The sequence below is a fragment of the Zingiber officinale genome, chromosome 4B (genome assembly GCF_018446385.1).
Source record: "Zingiber officinale cultivar Zhangliang chromosome 4B, Zo_v1.1, whole genome shotgun sequence".
In the NCBI taxonomy this organism is placed as follows: domain Eukaryota; kingdom Viridiplantae; phylum Streptophyta; class Magnoliopsida; order Zingiberales; family Zingiberaceae; genus Zingiber; species Zingiber officinale.
In genome coordinates this window covers 133,557,395-133,578,878 of record NC_055993.1, presented here as the reverse complement: position 1 = coordinate 133,578,878, position 21,484 = coordinate 133,557,395, and the positions used below count along the sequence as shown (strand labels likewise).

Genomic DNA, 21,484 nt, shown 5'->3' with positions numbered 1-21,484 from the left:
AGGTTTATAATCCATCACTTTACTGGCATATGGCAAGACTTCGGGACTAGAGAAATCAAAGTATGATTCCAATTCTTAAGTAGCTTCCCGCTATTGAAGAATTCCAAGACTGCAGCAGAAAAATCACCTCCAGCTGTGTCCCAAGCTTGCTTAAAAAACCTCGATCCATAGCCATCAGAGCCCAGGGCATGCTGGTCCCTATGTCAAAGAGTGCCTCCTTGATCTCCTCAGTAGGAAGGCAGACCAACTAATCATGCTGAGCCATTTGAAGAATCTGACCAAATTGCAAGCAGCATATTGGGAATTCAGTCTTGTCTATTCGCGTACCAAGCTGGTTCTGAAAGTAATTAGTAAATACTCCAACAATTCCCCCAAAAGATTTAGTAAAATTGCCATCCTCCCCTTCTACCAGTGTGATTTCATTGCGCTTGTTATTTCTTTTTACGATAGCATGAAAAAACGAGTTATGATCCACTGTTTGAAATAATCTAGCTTGGCACGCTGCATGCAGAAGTTGTGTTCAACAGCATTTAATCGGGAAGCAGCTTATTGAATTTCTTTGTAATTGGTAACCATAGTTCCACAGGACAGTCCAGCTTCTTTGAGTTCCTCCAATCTCAGTCGTGTGGCTGCTGCTTGTGCCGAAATGTGCTGAAAGTGCACGGTAATACAGTATTCAGACCTTTCAAGTCTGATTTCAGAAGTTTGACAATCTGCACAATTCTGTGCTGGGTTGTTCCCCGACCAATCTGCTGCTTATAGGTTGTCCATTTGGTGTTAACCAGTTCCAGGAAGGCCACATATTGAAAAACTTGAATGACCTAAGGATTTGAATGTCACTGTTCAGAATACAGACAATGCAGGCCGAATGATCTGACAGGAAACCCGAGGGAGTGAAGTTAGCAAAACTCTGTAGCTCAGCCTCCGGCCAACATTTATTCACTAGTGTTCAATCAACATGTAGCCGTTGGACCAGGTATATCTGCAACTTGTATGATTTAAATCCTCGAGACCGGTAATTGCAACAAAATCCTAGAATTTAGTAAGACTGTTTTGTGAGAGAGGAATTCCACCATGCTTGTCCTCTATTGATAGGTAAGCATTGAAATCCCCTATGGCAACCCAAGGCAAAGCTATATCATCCGCAGGTGTTCCCATAATGGTCTCCTTCCAAGAGCAGTCAATTTGTCATACACAAAGGTGATAGCTATCGGTCTGCGTGTCACTTTGCAGGTCGCTTTACAATGAAGAACAAACTGATCATGTCATTCCTGTACCTCAAGTTCAACCCTTTCTTCATCCCATATCAACAATATCATACTCCGACCATCTGGAACATCCAGTTGTTCCATCTTGAAATGGTGAAATCGCCTCAATTTCAATTTTTGATAACTTAGTACTGATAGTTTAGTTTCCAGCACTCCTAACACTGCTAATTTATTAGTATAAAGGAAGTTCTCCACTCCCTTTTACTTGAGGCCTTTATTGAGGCCTCGTATATTCCAGTTAGCAATCTTCATTCCAGTTGTCAGGCTGCTCACGTCCATTCGCTTTGTATTCTCCCACTAGGTTCAGTATCAGATACCCTCTTGCAGTAACCGGTTTGGTCCTGTTGTTGTATCTGCTGCTACTATTTGTTTTCCTTTGCTCGCCATCTCTATTTGCTTACCTGAAGGTTTTGTGGCACCCATAGCCCTGCACATGCTCCGGGTCATAGGAGCTGACTTCTGGGATCTGCAGTTTCTGAATGGGCTTTTTTGTACCTGTGCCGGTTTGCACTGCTGCAACAGATCCCGAATTTGTGTCAATTTGTACCAAACCATGTTGTTGTTTCTGCCTCCTTTCCTTCTTCCATATTGCTAAACCACCCTTTTCTCAAGTACAATTTCTTTACCTTTTATCCAGCCGAACTCCATCATGCTGAGGCTTCAATCCTTCCCTTTGACTTGATAATTGGCTGACCCCTGCTGTGCCAAACTGATATGAAGACTGTCAGGCAATGTGGCCTTTGAATTAAACCGGAGAGTTCCTGAAACAGGTACAATTTCCTTGCCTTTACTCAGGTAAGAGCCATCCCATTGAGACTACGATGTTTCTCTTCGATTATCTATTTGGCCAACCTCCTGCTGCCCCAAACTGATTTCAGGATTGTCATGAAATGTAGCCTTTGGAATAAGGGTATCCCCATGTGGTTTGGAATTCGACTGAGTTGAATTACCACACCGAGAATCATTCTCATCAGCACTCTTACATTGTTCTTGATAATGACCCCATGTGTTGGCATTGCAAACTGAACTAAAATTTGGAGTTACTAATAGTTCATTTAGCTAGCAGACTTTTATCATATATGCTGATACTTTGACATTTATACATGTTGATTAAATAATGATAATATTAACATTAAATATTGATAAACAATCAAAATAAAAATAGCAAATTATTAATGACATATTTATATAACCATATATGTATAAATTAAAGAACTTAAAGAAGAATTTAAAATTGTAATATGAAATGGTGACTTACTTTAGTTCTTTGACCTCCTAAACAATATTAAATTTTGCACATCTTTTCTAATTACCCACTTAGCAGTTTTGTATTTACTATCTGCTTTCCTTAACCTCCAATTTTACAGGCAAAGGCATCCTTTTGATATCATAGTTGGTTTCAACTATTAAGTTGCTCAGAGATCTTGATCACTTGATTCTTAATTTGATTTTTGCATGGTATTTTTGTTTTGTTCACCTACTATTTTTATCTGTACTTGTAAAAAAAATTATATAAAATCTATAAAATTCATTGAATTTCCTAATTATTTTGAGTTAGTACATCCTTGGTTGGCTCTTGGTTCCCTTACATCACATTGCCACCAAGTGGGGTACCTCATTGTGAGTGAGAAACTACAACCCCAAGACAAGACATGTTTTTTTACACCAAAAATGCCAAAACACTATCAATTAAGATTTGAGCACTATGCCACGTCCTTTGGCTTTTGTATAAGTTGGTCATGACTTAAAATTAAGAAAAACAATCTAGTCAAGTTGTTCAGTTTTTAAGATAAAATTAACCCTACATTCATGCCCTTTGGCTTTTGTATAAGTTGGTCATAACTTAAAATTAGGAAAAACAATCTAGTCAAGTTGTTCATTGAAAACAACTTGAGAGGGTGTTTTTTAGACAAAATTGACCCTAACTCAAAAAATCCTCAACAAAGGTGCCCTTATTGGGAATTTGCATTAGTGGGGACCCTAACAAGGCAATTAAAGGAACTTTATTCAAAAAATCCTCAACAAAGGGGCCCTTATTGGTAATTGTATATTAGTGGGGACCCTAACAAGGTAATTACTTCCACACAATGAACAAACTAAAAATAGAATGTTTTCTTTGTTCAAGTTTTCACTAGGAATTAAAAGTACAACTCAACCTTTTCTTACAAATTTGAGAAAAAGACTTCTCTATTCAAGTCTTCTTTGACAACGAATAACACAGCCTAGCAATTTTTTGAATAGGAATTTTCTTTGTTCAAATCTTCGCAAGCTAGATGATCTAGAAATCTAGAAGAACGAAAGAAAATTGAGTTTGTAGAGAATTAAGGAATTAATGTAGTCAGGCTAAAGCATATAAAATGTGGATGAAGAAAGAAGGTATCTAAAATGTGGTTGAAGAAAGAAACTACCCAATGTTGATAAATGTTTGAAAATGCAGAGGATACAACAAACAATTTAAATTTAATGGAGTTTGTTGAAAAACAAGGAACCAGTGCTCAAATAAAGTTTGTAGAGAATCTTACTAATCGCATATTTGGATGAAATCTTGTCAGCAGCGGACATGGTAGAAGTCGAGATGCAAAGAATAGGAAACTTCCAACGCCAGCTGTGAGAGAAGTCATTCTCTGCTTCCGAGGTGATAGTTGTCACATGAAGGCATTGTTAAGAACTCGAAATAGAATGGCAATAGTGGCATAACAACCTACTAGTAAATGCATGCTCAATGGGCATGCAAGAGCATAGATATGCTTGGAATGCTTGAACAAGGGAGAAGCTTAACATGATGACGTGTCTCAATCTCAGCACAAGTTCCACTTCCAAGAAGACCATAGCTCATCGATAGTTCATCGGAAAAGGAGAGGAGAGAACAGATCGATATGAGGAGGGCTTTTGGTAGCACCGTTGATGGTGTTGGTCTCCCATAAGGGAAATATGAAAATCTTAACTCAAAAAAAAAAAATGCTAACCATATTAAGTTTAGGGGAAAAAAATATTAGTTTACATATGTATAATATATAATATATACATATAGAATAAATCTAGTACATCAAAAACCCTAAATAAAAAACTCATACTCATACAAAAACCAATAATACCTATTTAGTTTTTTTCTAACCTATTTTCTTTCCCATAAACATCTGTTTTTATGTTTCCTTGACATTGGATTGACCAATTCCTATCATCCACAAAAATGTTTCCCCATCCAAAGTTCTAATAAATTATATAATTGTGAATTAGCTTTTCTATGACCCAATGCCTAATAAAGAGAAATTAATTAATTGATGGATCCAGTTTTTTGTGTTATAACCTCTATGATGTATTGACTAAGCAACAACAATTTTCACAAATGAAAGGAGATATACAATCTACAGAAAATTTATATACTTGATAAATACACCTCTAAGAAAAGGGAATGCAGACCTTCATCTGCTTGGAAAAAACATTAGAATGGAAACAAATGTTCCAGGTAGAGACATACATGCGCCCATGGTACAAAAATGACCTTTCCAGAGCACATGAAAAACTATGAGAAAGAACCTGAAAGAAAATTAATGTCAAAATCAATATATAAGCTTATAAATTATGAGAAAAAGTGATGTATTAGGAGGGTTTCTCATAAAGTAGAAAGAGTTGCCTCATCCAGAGGAAGGTTAAATATGGTTTGTAGAGGACCAGGTTTACAGCAAATTTCTGAAGATTTCCTTCTGCGGGCATCTGCTATGATGAAATTACTAAAAGTCCTAAAAAAAAGAAAAGAAATATTTCAGTACTCAGTAGACTTCAATTGGAGCTTCTACTAACAACAATTTCTGCTTGTTTGACCAGAATAAAGATTATAACAATCAAATGGAAAAGAAAGTAGATATAGAACATTGTCATTGGTGTTTAAGCAAGAAAGTTTGGGAAGCTTAAGAGATAATTACTTGCTAGAATGTACAAAACTCAAGTTCAAAAATGGATACTGAATGAGATTGTCTACAAGTAAAATATTACCTACTCTGTAGATATTACACTGAGAAAAAAGACCAAGGATTAAAATCTCGAACAGTGTTGGCCTACCTGGGTGATATTTTTCATTCCGCCTACCGATTGGCACACGAGAAGCTACAAAATCCTCGATATAGAAAGCGGAACCTAATGTTTGCCTTTTCAACTTCGTTGTGAGATGATTCTCCTTTGATAGTGCATTTCATGAGAAGTTTGTACCTCTTGCAATAGTTTGTTGCATCCAGTTCCTATTTTAAGAACTCATATAAGAAGCTTTGAATTGTTCATTGCAGCAATGCTCTACGCTTGCTCCTCCTCCTCTGCCAGATGTCACAACACAAGAAGCTTCGCATTGGTTCCTTTATGTCAAACCCTCCTCCACAGAAATCCTAACTTCCTCATCTAGCACTAGTTCACGTGTCATGACTCACCTTTCTCCAGTGAAAAATAGTGTTTTGCAATTCATGTTTATTTGTGTTAGTGATGTCTCTCCGCTCCATAAAGCTTCTTTGTCTCCTACTCCTCTTTCCTCTTTCTCCTCTTCTTTTTCTTCTTTCCCCTCCTCTTCCTCTTCTTACTCTTCCTGCTCTCTTCTTTCCCCTCCTCTTCCTCTTCTTACTCTTCCTGCTCTCTTCTTTCCCCTCCTCTCCTCACTAGAGTGATTACGATTTGTTAGCACAGATCAAACCAACACGAAAAGTATCGTTCCAACCAGGAACCAAAATCTCCAAATCTAAGAGACTACTACTAAGTCTTATCCCACAAGGTGGGGTCTGCTATATAGATCTTTCTACGTCATTGAAATCTATCTCCTACTATACCATCATTTATATTTAAATAAATTATCTTGTTTTATTATTACTAACCAAGTTTTCTTTAGTCTTTCTCTTCCTTGTTTGATGTGCACATTTGTCATAGTTTCACATCATCTAACTAGAGTATCTATTGATCATCTACATACATGTTTGTATCATCTTAAACGTGTTTTCCGGAATTTTCCCTCAATAGGTGCTCTCTAATATTTTCATTTCTCATGTTATTCATTCTTGTATGTCTACGCATCCACCTTAACATCATCATCTATGCAACTCTCATCTTCTACTCATGTGCTCTAGTCATAGCCAAATATTCAGCTTCATATAACGCAGCAGGTCAAACCTCTATTTTGTAAAACTTTCCTTTTAGTCTTAGAGATACTTTCCGATCACAAAGAACAACTAACACTCTCCTCCATTTCAATCATCCTGCTTCTATTTTTTTGTAACACATCTCTCTCAATCCTTTCATCATTTTACAAAAATGATCCTAAATACTTGAGTATAGATAACTCATCATCTCTTATCTTCACAATTGTCTCATTACGTCTAATATTATTTAACTTAAATTCTATATATTTTATCTTTACTTTACTAAGCCTAAAATCTTTTACAAAAACTTCATGGGTCTCATCTATCAAAACGATATCATTTGCAAACAACAAACACCACGATACCGTATCTTGGATGTGTCAGTGAGTTCGTCCATGATTAGTGTAAACAGATAAGGACTTATTGTTGATCTTTGATCTAACCCTATTCTTATGGGAAATGTTTCGATTAATCTACCAAAAATCTTCACTCTTGTCATTACATTCTCATATATATCCTTAATTAGTTTAATATATGATATGCTAACGCTTTTATTTTCTAGAATTCTATATATAATTTCCCTTGAGACCTTATCATAAGTTTTTTCTAGGTCAATGAATACTATGTGTAAGTCTTGCTTCTATTCCTGATACTTTTCAATTAGTTGCCTGAGAAGATGTATAGTTTCTGTTGTCAACCTTCTAGACAAATCTAAATTGATTTTTGATCACCATGGTCTCCTTTTCATTAGTTTAATACCTCAATAGTTTGCACAATTTTAAATGTTTTCCTTATATAAGGGAACTAGAGTACTTACCCTCCACAGATCAGACATTTTTTTTGTTTTCATTATCAAATTAAATAACTTTGTAAATCATTTGATACCTTATTTTCCTAGACATTTCCATACCTCTATCGGAGTATTATCAAGTTCAACTACTTTTCCATTTTACATCTCATTTAAAGCTTGTTCTATTTCTGAAGTTTAAATTCTATGATAAAAATTTAAATCTTTACACTTATGACATACTTAAATTACTTAAGTTAAATTGTTCACCTAAACGTTCAATAAAAAGTTGATGACCATCGCTCTTTTATTTTCTCATCATTTAGTAGTACCCTATTGCATTTATCTTCAATACATCTTATTTTGATAAGATCTCTTGTCTTTCTCTTTCTCACTTTAGTTATTCCGTAAATATCCTTTTCACCTTCTTTTGTATCTAATTTTCGATGTAAGCATTCATAGATTTCATTTTTTTACTTCATTCACTGCTTTCTTATCCTCTTTCTTGGCTACTGTATACTTTTTAAAGTTTTCTTCGTTCTTATAAGTGTACAATACCTTCTAGACTATTCATTTTTTTCACTGTCTCCTGTACTTTCTCATTCTACCAAGATTCTTTACTTGGTGGTGCATGCCCCGTTGACTCACCGAGTACGCTCCTTGTTACTATTTTTAACTTTAATGTTATCTTATCCCATATCATATTCGAGTCGTCGTGTATTTCTCCTAATACTTATTCTCCTACTCTCAACTTCCACCATTTAATTTTTGGAGTCATGCATATTTGCCTTTTTATTACTACTATGCTTGAGGTATATGTCCAATACTACTAACCTATGTTAGGTAGTTAAGTTTTCTCTAGGATCGCCCTACAATTTTTACAAATCTTTCTTCCTAACCATAATAAAGTCAATTTATGGCTTATTATTTTCACTTTTGAACATGACCAAGTGTTCTTCTCTTTTCTTGAAAACCATATTTGCTAGTATACCTTCTTCATGTCTTATTTCACTTTTGAATGTGACCAAGTGGTCATATGTTATCACAAAATCCAATATAGTTTTCCCTTCTTCATTTCTTGTTTTAAACTGATAACCCCATGCACCCTATCATAGTTCTCATTTTTAACTCTGACATGCTCATTTAGATAGCCTCCTCTTAAAATGAATGTTTTGTAATATCTCATCTAGATTGTCCCAAAACATAGATTTAATGTTTTCATCTAATCTTGCTTAAGGTGAATATATGCTAATTACATTAATAGTTTCTTTCACCACCACTACCTTGAGAGCTATAATCATGTCCCCTTTCTAACTACTACTACTTCATCCTTTAGCGAACTATCTGCAATAATACCTACTCTATTTTTTGTTTTACTCCTTGTGTACCATGACTTAAAACTCAAATTCTCTATTCATCTTTACCTTCTCTCCTATCCATTTTGTCTCTTGTACACACAGAATATTAATTCTTCTTCTAATCATTGTATCTACTACCTCCATGACTTTAGCAATGAACATTCCTAGATTCCATGTTCCAAATCTTAAACAACTAGTTTTCTTATAATATTTATTCTTAGTCAACCTATGGTACACCCAAGTTCTCACGGAGATGTAGCAGTCCTTGTCGATGTTATAGTCAGCGAACTCTTATATATTTAACACTACACATGAGTTCTCATGAAAGTGTAGTGGTCTTTACCGAGACGTTACAATCGAACCCTCCAACACGTTCCTTCTAGAGAACAACCTAGCATTAACACAATAGTTTGATGGATCCGTTCGTTGAATATTTACCTGAAAGTCTACGTTGGCTGGCAACCTAACACACAACCCTCACCCTTTTTCATCCATTCTTGTGACCGACATTGGCGGAGTTCTAAGAGACTAATAATCAAGAATAAAATTATTATTCATAAAATATGTCATGGTCTTCTATTTAATCAATTTACTTTTTTCTGCATTATTGGGAATTAGTTTAGGATAAATCTTAGGTGACAATTAAATTTAGAGATTTAGGGCTTGGATTGGGTGGAATTAGAGAGAATTTGGGGCATTGAGATTTAGGTTAGGGTTGAATTTCATTTGTTTTGGATCAAATTTGAGCACAAATAGGTTTAATTTAAGCTGAACAAAGTTGAATTAGGATGAACATAATATATAACAATATATTATAGTCTTCACTAAATCTGCACGCTAAACTTGAGATGCATACACTATCTGTCAAGGCTTTTAAGAAGAGTGACTTAGCGTAGAGTAGCCAGTGAGCGCATGACATTTCTGGCGTAATGACCAAGGATCGATTCCAAGGAAGTAATGACATGCATGGTTTACCCCACCATGCGGCTCCCGTTTGTGTACCTGCACTTATATCCCTCCATATCTTTAGGGTCGGCACTAGGGACCGTTAAGGTAGAAGATCTACCTTTTTTTATAAGAAGAGCGACTTTGTTAATGCAAACTTATTGGTCAACAATTTTGTTTGATTAATTTGCCTTTTTGCATTAAAGGATTTTTCAATTACTCCTTTAAATGATTTTAGATCAAAGTTCTACAAATTTTGTTTTGTATTAGATCTATTAAGTTATTAAGTTGCATTGTAGGGTTAGTTCCACATTAGGTATTTCAGTTACAGGGACTCATAGGGGTCTTCTACATGTGGTATAACATTCCTCTTTTAAAAAAGACAATATAATATTTCATCCCCCTTATCTTAGTATTTAGTGGGTTTCCTCCTATGACTTGGATTTTTTTTGCTTCAATATGTCATTGTTTTCTTTTAGTTTTTTAAATTCAATTTAGAGTTAAATCTTTAGGTTGGGGGTTAATTTGAGGTGATTCCATTAAATTTAGTATTTTGGGAGCATAAATTGGGTGGAATTAGAGAGGATCTTGAGCATGCAAGGCGAATTTAGGTTGAAATTTGAGTTTGTTTTGGATCAAATTTAAGCACAAAGGGGTCTAATTTGAGTTGAACTGAAGTGTAATCAGCTGATTTAGTTGAGTTCAATGGCTTAAGTTAGAGTTTTAAACCTACAAAAACTTTTTGCCTCTCCCTAACTGCATACCCCCTCTTCCTTCTTTCCATCTCACTTCTTGCTCTCTTCCTTATCTTGCATTCTTTCACATTTCTTTTTCCAGTATGCTACATCAATATGGTATCAAATCAACTTCATGTTGTGTTAATAGTGACATTTTTTTATCCAGTTTACGCCGACTAATCCTAGGGTGACAACTCCACAGAAATTTTTCATCGGCCATCAAGGTAAATCGGAAAGCACTTGCAATGAGCAGTCAATCAACCTAGCGTCTTAGGTCAACCGCTCATTAAGGAAATAGAACCCTCTTTTAAAAAAAAATTAGTGACCTTCCATTTTAGTGGAACAAAGCCCTCTAGATCCTTATACTCCCCTTCAAGAGTTGGGGGTGCTATGAGTTTGATGTGACTACTCTACCTACCCTACTGATGTACGCAAATATTATGATCTTCTACGCATGTTTTAGCGCACATTCACTTGACTTATGCACATATATTCTTCACATGATCGCACCTTTTATCTTGTATTCATCATATCTATCATTTTGTGCGGATATCTGCTTTTTGTTTGGTTTTATGTTGATAGGAAAGATTTTTGCGGAGCTTGAACGGAAAGTATTGGTGCACCGAAACCAGCCAAGCAACACGGTCGTGCGACCCTGCATGGCCATGTGGCCAAACAGGAGAGGGAGAACACACGGTCGTGCGACCCTGCACGGTCGAGTGGCCAAACAGGAGCCCGTCAGTGCACGGCCGTGCACCCTGCACGGTCGTGCCACCCCAGGCAGAGAAGGAGACTTGCACGATCGTGCACCCCTGCACGGCCGTTCCACAGGAGACAAAGCCCAAGGGCTACACGGCCGTGCGACCCTGCACGGCCGTGCAGCCACACCAGAGCTGGAGGAGGGCACGATCGTGCCACCCTTACACGATCGTGCCGCCGCGGCCAAAACCTAAGGCTATATAAGGGTTTCAACCCTTTTTGTCGGGGGGAGGCGAGCCGTCAGGGAGAAAGAGATCTTGGAGCAATTCTAGGCCGTTTTGGACCGCCGTCCAGCGAACTTCCGCCACCACATCGACTCCAGAAACAGAGAATTAGATCCGAAGGCCACTCTTCGACACCCGATAAGCATATTCCCTCTCACTGAGAATTCTATGTTTGTCTACACTATGTTCTCGAATATTTCTCTAGCATTCATGGAGTAGATCCCTTGTTCTGGGAATAGGGAGTAGTCGTGGTACGGATTGATGTAAAACTCGTATTGTATTTACTACTTGTTGGATGAACTTTCATGCTTTGTTTCAATCGCCGTTTACTTTTGATTGCGAAGAACTTGTCAGCCTCGTAGAGGATTACCTCCGGATCGTACACCCGAGAGGCCCTAGTGACAGGGGTAACCCGTTCACGGACGTCCAGATAGCTCCTTGAAAGGAAGACAGATTCTCCCCAAGGGAGCGAGAGACCAGGCTTTACTCACTATTCTTAGCTTACCAGTTAGAGTCATGACCTCAAGATATGCCGAGGTGCCTTAGTGACAGGGGTAAACCGTGACAGGACTTCTTAGGGCATCACCCTATTCTAGCGCTTAAGAATACCCGCTTAGCTTCCGGCAATAGCATGAATAGCGACAGCGAGAGTAGGGCAGACTAAGACACATCAATTCGGCCACGACGAAACCGACCCCCTAGAACTCTTCATCACCAAGTGAATATCTCGACCTTGTGACCCTCAATTCTCTCCCTCAACCCTTTCCTTTTCCTTAGCCTATTCAAAGATCTTTGGTAGTCTAGCTAACCATAAGTGAGCGATTGCTAGTGCTTATAGCCAGTTCATATGAGATCGATATTTTTATTACTGACGACGAATCCGTGCACTTGCGGAAGCGTAACAAGTTTTTGGCGCCGTTGCCGGGGACTGTGTCTATAACATTAGTATATTCATATTGGATCAGACTAGGTTTTATTCTCTTTATTTACTGCATTTTTTTATTCTTCCCCCTTTCATCCTTTATTTCGTATTGCCATAGCTTGTACTTTTTTTTTCTTTTGCATGCGACGTGCTAACCTTTCAGGGCAGCTTGTTCCGTTCGATCCAGAGATTGACAGGACCTTTCTGCGGAGAAGGAACTTACAGAAGGCCTTCCAAGCTGCACAGGAACCGTCAGAAATGGCCGACAAATTGCTGAAAGATTACGCGGCACCCTATGCATGAGGGGTTCGGTCCAGCATCACCCGACCTCCTATTGAAGCCAATAACTTTGAGATCAAGCCTGCAGTAATTCACATGGTCCAGCAGAATCAATTCGGAGGAGGACCGCACGAAGACTCAAACCATCATCTAGAGCTGTTCTACGAAATATGTGGCACGATGAAGGTGAACGACGTCCCCCCAGAATCAGTGAGATTACTTCTCTTTGAATTCTCTCTAAAAGACAGGGTCAAGCAGTGGCTGAACTCTCTTCCAGCAGACAGCATATCATCTTGGGAGCAGTGTGAGCAGAAATTCTTAGACAAATTCTACCCACCAAGCAAGACTGCCCACATGAGGAACCTGATTGCCAACTTCAAACAGATAGACTCAGAATCCTTATTCGAAGCCTAGGACAGATTCAAGAATATGCTGAGACAATGCCCTCATCATGGCCTTAAGAAGTGGCTAGTTCTGCACACCTTCTACAATAGAATTAACTATCACATGAAGGTATCCCTGGACTCTGCGTCAGGAGGGGCGTTGATGAACAAGAGCCTTGATGAAGCAGAAGAAATAATAGAGAACGTGGCACAGAACCACCATCAGTGGGCATCTGAAAGATCAGGTGGAGCGTTCTCAGGACATCAGATGAAGGCATCAGGAAAATTCGAGGTGGACGCATTTACGCTCACGTTTGCAAAGCTGGACGCCCTGACCAAGAAGTTTGAAACAATGGGGAGCAACACAGCTAATGCCATAGCATGTGGTTGCGACGTCTGTGGGAGCGCGGACCACGCTCAAGACACTTGCCCCCTTGGGTCGATGCAGGCACAGATAAATCAACTTGAGCAATGCGATGCAATAACTGGGTACGATGAGAGGCAGAACAACTCATACTCCAATACCTACAACCCTGGATGGAGGAATCATCCCAATTTCTCGTACAGGAATAATCAAGATAAAGTATCGGCACGTCAAACATACCAACCTGGACAGCAGACTCATCAACAGCAGCAACCTACACAACTGTCTAGGATTGAAAATATGCTCGAGGAAGCTCTCTCGGAGCAAAAGGAGATGAAGAGCGAGATCAAACAACTGACCCAGAGGCTAGAAAATTCTGAAAAGCACCAAAAGATGCAAGACAGCCAAATAGCCCAGATAGCTCAGTCCATCTCAAGAACACAGGGTACATTCCCCGGTAAGCCGGATTTAAATCCGGTAGAACATTGCAATCGCATTGAGCTGAGAAGCGGACGTACCGTGGGTGGTTCCCAAATCATGACTCAGATGGAATTTGACTCGGAAAAGGAACCCACTCTCCTAATGCCCAATCAGACGCAAAACAGGGATGGAGGAGTGGCCACTAAAAAAACTGAAGAAGCTTTTCAGACTACCCCACAAAATCGCACAATCCCTTTTCCTCAAAAGCTTATAGCATCCCAAAGAGATGAAGAGTTCCACCGGTTTCTGAAGAAAGTCAAAGAGATTTGCGTTGAAGTACCGTTGTTAGATGCGTTGCACCAGATGCCGAAGTTTGCGAAATTTTTAAAGGGAATCTTATCCAACAGAAGGCAGAAGGGCGACTTCGAGACTGTGGCACTGACAGAGAATTGCAGCGCCCTCCTCATGGCGAATCCTCCGCCCAAGCTTCAGGACCCAGGAAGCTTCTCCATACCGTGCAGAATTGGTTCTGAACTTATACCAAGAGCTTTCTGTGACTTGGGAGCCAGTGTCAGCCTGCTCCCGTATTCTTTATGCAAGAAGCTAGGTTTCCAGAACATTAAATTGACAACGATGGCACTACAACTAGCTGACCATTCATGCAGATACCCGATGGGAATAGTGGAGGACGTGCCGGTTGAAGTAGGTGGATGCATAGTTCCCACAGACTTCATTATCTTGGACATGGAGGAAGATCCCAAAATACCGATCATCCTAGGAAAACCGTTCCTTGCCACGGCTGGGACCATCATCGATGTAAAAAAGCCATAAGTTGTCCTTGGAGATCGGCGAGGGAAAAATTGAATTCGATTTGTCCAATCCTTCCATATGCAACCCCTCTTCTCAGGGAAATTCTCACAAAATCGGCACATACAAGGAAGGAGAGTGCAGTTTCCATGAGAGTTCCCCTCCAGCAAGCAGTAAGAAATACATCTGTCCTGCACGAGCGAAACTGAAGGCACAAGCTGGAGCATCAACCCTAGAAGGAGAGTCGTCCTCCAACGGGTTCAGCCCACACTGACTGAAATGGGGTCGAGCTAAAGACCTAAAACAAGCACTTCTTGGGAGGCAACCCAAGGGTTTTCTTTTCAGTTCGATTTAATGTCTCAGCATCCATTTTATTTCCCTTTATTTCTTTAAGTAGATTTAGTCGAGTAACATTACTTAATTCGTGTTCATTTTCAGGGTGTGCACAATCTCCACGAGCTGGCCGTGAGCGTTTCACGGGCGTGGAGGCATCAGAGGAGCCAAAACAACGGCAGAGGAGTCATCTTGCGCGTAAAGGAGGTGGTCGTGCGGAGCTTGCAGAGAGGCAGGAGTCACTGGTCGTGCACCCTTGCACGATCGTGTGGTTGGTGCAGAGAGGAGAAAGGAAGCGGCCGTGCGACCCTGCACGACCGTGCAGGAGAATCCAGAGAGGAGGAAGCCCTGGGCTGTGCCATTCGGCACGGCCGTGCGAACCCGGCCGAGGGGAGGAAAGAAGAGGTCGTGCCATTCGGCACACCCGTGCAACCTGGTCCAACCCGACCGTGTCTATAAGACACGACTGTACCCACCCCATGCGGCGCCGCCTACCCCCTCCAAGAAACCCTAGCCTCCACCTTCCTCTCTCCCAAAAACCTTCCCCTCCCCAATACACCTCATCTAACCCTAATTTCTCCCCCTAGAGTCCACTTCTCCCTAGATCTACATCTAGATCTAACACATCCCCAAGCCAAAACTTCGGAGAAAGAAGCTAATCCCCTACTCCTCTCCCCTGCCCTTATCCCCTCACCATGTCGTAGATCTTGACGAAATTTCGTCGAGGAAGCGGTGGATCTGGAGAAGGAGATGCACCGGGAGGTGACAAAGGCAAAGGAAAAGCTTCGTCATCAAAAGGCAAAGGGAAGAGGGTAGCACGCGACGAAGGTAACGAAAATACATTCAATATTACTTTCAGAAATCAAGATCAAAAAACTAGATATGACAACCTTGTCGCGAGGAAAATTGTATGCACAAAGTATATGGATCCCGCCACTATGGATATGCTAGGAATCAGGGATGATATTGATTGGATGATTAGCTCTTTAGATTGGAACGACATAATGTACTGTCACGCACCGACCTACCCTCGTCTAGTCCTTGAATTTTTGAGTTCGCTTGATGTTAAATATTCATCTGAAGAGGACTACATAGGGATCATAACCTTTAGGATGATGAACAAAGAAGTTCGGTGGACTTTTAATGATTTTAATGATTGTTTTGGTTTACCTAGTGGAGGTGCCCGAGGATTTGATAGTGGGATTAGATGGAATGAATTTTGGAGGTCGATAACCGGATCAAATAAGCTTTATGAACCCTCTAGAGCCAAGGCATCCCGGATGCAAAACCCGACCTTTAGATACATGCACCGAGTGCTGAGCAGAACAATCTTTGGTCGAGGAGATAGTGACGGGGTGATTAAAAAGACTGAACTCTATTGTCTTTGGGCAATGTTGAAGAAAGTTGATTTTGAATCCGGATTCCATTTCCTGCAAACCTTAGTAAGGGCAACCAGGGTATCTTCAGGGACAATTGTGTTTGGTGGATTGATTACTCCAATAGCACATAACTTAGGTTGCGAACTCGACGGACTAGAGGTTATTCATGGCAATGACAAGATCGACATCGATTCTTGCCTTGCAATGAAGATGATTTGTCGAGATGAGAACGGGTTTGCCTTTCCTAGGGCCTTTGTTTTCCCTCTACCCCTTTCTTATCCCGAGCGCACTTCGGTTCGCAATCTTGCAAATTGGGTGATCATTGATCCAGCCCCCGAAAATGTACCTCCCATAGTAGAAGAACCCGAGTACCACCAGGAACCCTCGCCATCAGGTTTCCCGCAGCCTTCCAGACATCTAGAACCTCATAGGCACTCTTTTGCTTATGGCACAGGACCCTCTAGTTTTGATTTTTCTGACTTCCGTACCTCCTTAGAATCCCTTCACGAGAAGCACAATGCCCAACAACAGTTGTTGGAGGGTCACTTCAAGCTTCCTGACGACCAATTTAGGGAGGTACGAGATCATTTTCAGTTTACTAGAGACTTCCATAGTCAGGTGACGGGGTTCGTACAAGATTACGAGGTGGACCAGGAGAGAATGAGGAACTTTATGGATGATATGGATATCACTCGACAGCAAGCAGACGCCTTGTATCAATATCATCAGCACATAGGCCATCTCCCTGGTTTTCCTAGATTTCCCCCGAGGCCACATCAAGGACCCCCTTTTCCCCCACCCCCGCCACTATATTGATTTCATCGAGGCGATGAAAAGTTTAAGTCGGGGGGGTGTTGTTTGACAACCTGAGTCTGGTCGAGAGTCTTTCTTTTGCTTTTTTGCTTTCTTTTATCTGTTCAGTTCAGTTTTTATCTATTTGTTTCTGTTTGCACATCATTCGCATTTTCTTATATGTGGCATATTTGAGAACATCAATCGTCCACCTTTTGGCCACTTGTCCAATAGCAAAATGTCTAGCACTTTCTTAGTTCATGAGTGGTCCATATTGCGTTAGTATGTTTAGTGTATCTCCTTTCTCTATGTCCAGTAGCATGAAATAAGCTAAGTATTGTACGGAGTTCAGTATAAGTTTTGGCCTAACCTTAAGGACTTATTTTCACTACACTTAAGTACTTAAGCTTGAATAGTAGACATACTTTTGAAATAGTTATGATTCATCCAAAATGGTTAGTACTTGTGTTCCCATGGTGATTCCCTATTTACATTTTGGTTACTGGATAACCTCGGATCATGGAAGCTCATTCGGAAAAATCTAAATCCCAACATATGCATCGCATGTGTAGTAAATGCACTATAAAAAAAACAATTAATAAGGGATAAAAAACAGTTGTCGTGAGTGGAAACTAACAATTCACCCCTTTGAGACCGAGTTAGGTTACTGGGGAAATGAATGTTATGTTTCTCTTGATTCCGAGAAGTACCCTTTGAGACCTTGTGTAATTTAAGGAAAATGAACTAAGTGTGTGGCAGGTAAGTGCCTATCACCGGGAACATTAGGAACTCAATTGTATGACGACTTAACTAGGACAGAAAATGGAAGCTTGAAGAGCTTGAGCTACTACTGCACCAAAGAGGACTTATGTTTAGGTCATGCTTAGGTTACTCCACAGTCATACTTATCAGTGAAACCGGTTGATAGAGTTAGGCGAAAGCACTGAGGATTATGGAACACTGCAGGATTTCATGGATATAGTTTGTAGCATTTTGCTTGAGGACAAGCAATGATTCAAGTTTGGGGGCGTGATGTACGCAAATATTATGATCTTCTACGCATATTTTAGCGCACATTCACTTGACTTATGCACATATATTCTTCACATGATCGCACCTTTTATCTTGTATTCATCATATCTATCGTTTTGTGCGGATATCTGCTCTTTGTTTGGTTTTATGTTGACAGGAAAGATTTTTGCGGAGCTTGAACGGAAAGTATTGGTGCACCGGAACCAACCGAGCAACACGGTCGTGCGACCCTGCACGGCCGTGTGGCCAAACAAGAGAGGGAGAACACACGCCCGTGCGACCCTGCACGGCCGTGTGACCAAACAGGAGCCAGTCAGTGCACGGCCGTGCACCCTGCACGGCCGTGCCACCCCAGGCAGAGAAGGAGACTTGCACGACCGTGCACCGCACCCCTGCACGGCCGTGCCCCAGGAGACAGAGCCCAAGGGCTACACAGTCGTGCGACCCTGCACGGTCGTGCAGCCGCACCAGAGCTGGAGGAGGGCACGGCCGTGACACCCTTACACGGCCGTGCCGCCGCGGCCAAACCCTAAGGCTATATAAGGGTTTCAACCCTTTTTGCCAAGGGGGGAGGTGAGCCGTCAGGGAGAAAGAGATCTTGGAGTAATTCTAGGCCGTTTTGGACCGCCGTCCAGCGAACTTCTGCCACCACATCGACTCCAAAAGCAGAGAATTGGATCCGAAGGCCACTCTTCGACACCCGATAAGCATATTCCCTCTCACTTAGAATTCTATGTTTGTCTACACTATGTTTTCGGATATTTCTCTAGCATTCATGGAGTAGATCCCTTGTTCTGGGAATAGGGAGTAGTCGTGGTACGGATTGATGTAAAACTCGTATTGTGTTTACTACTTGTTGGATGAACTTTCATGCCTTGTTTCAATCGTCGTTTACTTTTGATTGCGAAGAACTTGTCAGCCTCGTAGAGGATTACCTCCGGATCGTACACCCGAGGGGCCCTAGTAATAGGGGTAACCCGTTCACGGACGTCTAGATAGCTCCTTGAGAGGAAGACAGATTCTCCCCAAGGGAGCGAGAGACCAGGCTTTACTCACTATTCTTAGCTTACCAGTTAGAGTCATGACCTCAAGATATGCCGAGGTGCCCTAGTGACAGGGGTAAACCGTGACAGGACTTCTTAGGGCATCACCCTATTCTAGCGCTTAAGAATACCCACTTAGCTTCCGGCAATAGCATGAATAGTGACAGCGAGAGTAGGGCAGACTAAGACACATCAATTTGGCCACGACGAAACCGACCCCCTAGAACTCTTCATCACCAAGTGAATATCTCGACCTTGCGACCCTCGATTCTCTCCCTCAACCCGTTCTTTTTCCTTAGCCTATTCAAAGACCTTTGGTAGTCTAGCTAACCATAAGTGAGCGATTGCTAGTGCTTATAGCCAGTCCCTGTGGGATCGATATTTTTATTACTGACGACGAATCCGTGCACTTGCGGAAGCATAACACCTACCTTAATGTTGACATAAAGCTTGATTTTAATTCTCATTCCACCACTATAATAAATTAATAATTTTATTTCTCATCTCCAAAGCATCCTTTTCGGTATATATCTTCTAATTTTTTTTTATAAGTAAAAGATGTATATGTACAAATCTCCATCTATGCCTACAATTAACAGTATAACCAAGCTGGTCATCTTCAAGCCATATATTTCAATATAGATTGTAATAGTTCTCTTTCAGCAATTACCATTGCTATCATAGGTCATATTTGTCCAAAATATTTGGGTCAACTATGTAAATTTTATCTTTTATTATGCTTTATTCATGACTATAGAACTAGTAATATTCAAATTAATTAAATTACTTTTTTTTACATTGACTAATTGACTAATAGTTCCATTGATCTCCCACTGCCTATAAAACATTCTACTCTAAAAGAATTAGCTCATCTAGCTATCGTATCTATTAGTTATCTATGGATATTTCTAAAACTTCTCAAACTATTTTTATTATGATATACTCTTTAAGAAAATTAACTCCGCCTATGATGAATTACCCCATCATGGTCGGTCTTAAGCCCGGATAAAGGAGGGTTGTGTTAGGTTGTCGGCCAGTCTTAAACTAAGACAAATATTCAATGAATAACTCCATTAAACTATTGTACAAATATTAGGTTATTCTCAAGAAGGAATGCGTTACAGGGTCTAACTATAACATCTCAATAAGAACCTCTATATTTCCAAAACTCGGGTGTAGTATTAAATATACAAGAGTTCACATTACAGGATCCGACTGTAATATCTTGACAAGGACCTCTACATCTCCGAAAGGTATAGTATTAAATATGCAAGGGTTCATGCTGCAAGATCCAACTGTATCATATCGATAAAGACCACTACATTTTCATGAGAACTTAGTGTAGTGTTAAATAGCAAGAGTTCTTACACCTTCGGTTGGATAAGAACAAATATTATAGGAAAACTAATAGTCTAAGATTTGAAACATAGAACATAGAAACCAAACAATGGAGGCAGTAGATACGATGATTAGGAGAAGAATTAGTATTTTGTGTACAAGAGACAAAATGGATAGGAGAAAAGACAAAGATGATAGAAAACTCAAGTTTTAAGTTATGGTACATAAGAAAAAGTAAAACAAGAAATAAAGTGGGTATTGTTATAGATAGTTTGTTAAAGGTTGAAGATGTTGGAGCAGTTAGAAAGGGAGATAGAATTATAGCTCTTAAGATAGTAGTGGTAAAAGAAACTATAAATATAATTAGCATATATGCACCTCACATAGGATTAGAGGATTAGATAAAGATACTAAATCAAAGTTTTGGGATGACCTAGATGGAGTATTATAAAACATTCCACTAAATAAAATGATTTTAATAGGAGATGATCTAAATGAGCATGTCAGAGTAAAAAATAAGGAATATGAGAGGGCGCTGGGTTATGGGTTTCGAATATGAAATGAAGAAGGAAAAACTATATTGGATTCTGTGATATGACCTTATACTAGCTAATACATTTTTTAAGATAAGAAAAAAATACATGATCACGTTCAAAAGTGAGAATAATAAATCGCAAATTGTCTTTCTTATGGTTTAGGAAGAGGGATAGAAAGATTTGTAAAAATTACAAGGTTATCCCCGGAGAAAGTTTAACTATCCAACATAGGTTAGTAGTATTGGATATACGTGTCAATCATGGTATTAATAGAAGGAAAATATACTCAACTCATAAAATTAAGTGATGGAAGTTAAAGGATGGAAAACAAAATATATTTAAGGAGAAAGTAGGAGTACAAATATTAGACGAAATATGTGGTGACTCTAATACAACATGGAATAAGATGGTATCAAAGTTAAAATAGTAGCCAAAAGTGTATTCGGTGAGTCAAAGGAGCATGCACTACCGAGTAAGGATTTTTCATGGTAGAATGAAAAAATACAGAAGAAAGTGAAAGAAAAAACGAACCTATAAGAAATTATATATTTATAAGAACGAGAAAAAAATTTAATAAAATATACAATAGCCAAGAAAGAGGTTAAGAAAATAGTGACTGAAGCAAAAAATGAAACTTTTGAATAATTATATCGAAAATTGAATA

General features: G+C 39.7%; 1 protein-coding gene and 1 non-coding gene across 2 annotated transcripts in view; both read right to left on the bottom strand.

Moving 5' to 3' along the window:
* The window catches only part of LOC121978719 (BAG-associated GRAM protein 1-like), a 96,719-nt gene that overhangs the window by 35,382 nt on the left and 39,853 nt on the right, over window positions 1–21,484 (bottom strand). The window contains exons 6-7 of the mRNA XM_042531022.1: window positions 4,903–5,008; window positions 4,689–4,805 (exon numbers count right to left, since the gene is read on the bottom strand). Coding sequence (XP_042386956.1) covers window positions 4,689–4,805; window positions 4,903–5,008 — 223 coding nt within the window. The remainder of the gene's footprint in view (window positions 1–4,688; window positions 4,806–4,902; window positions 5,009–21,484) is intronic.
* LOC121978878 lies at window positions 12,746–12,851 on the bottom strand. The gene has a single exon (XR_006111210.1). It is a non-coding gene; the product is annotated as a small nucleolar RNA R71 (small nucleolar RNA).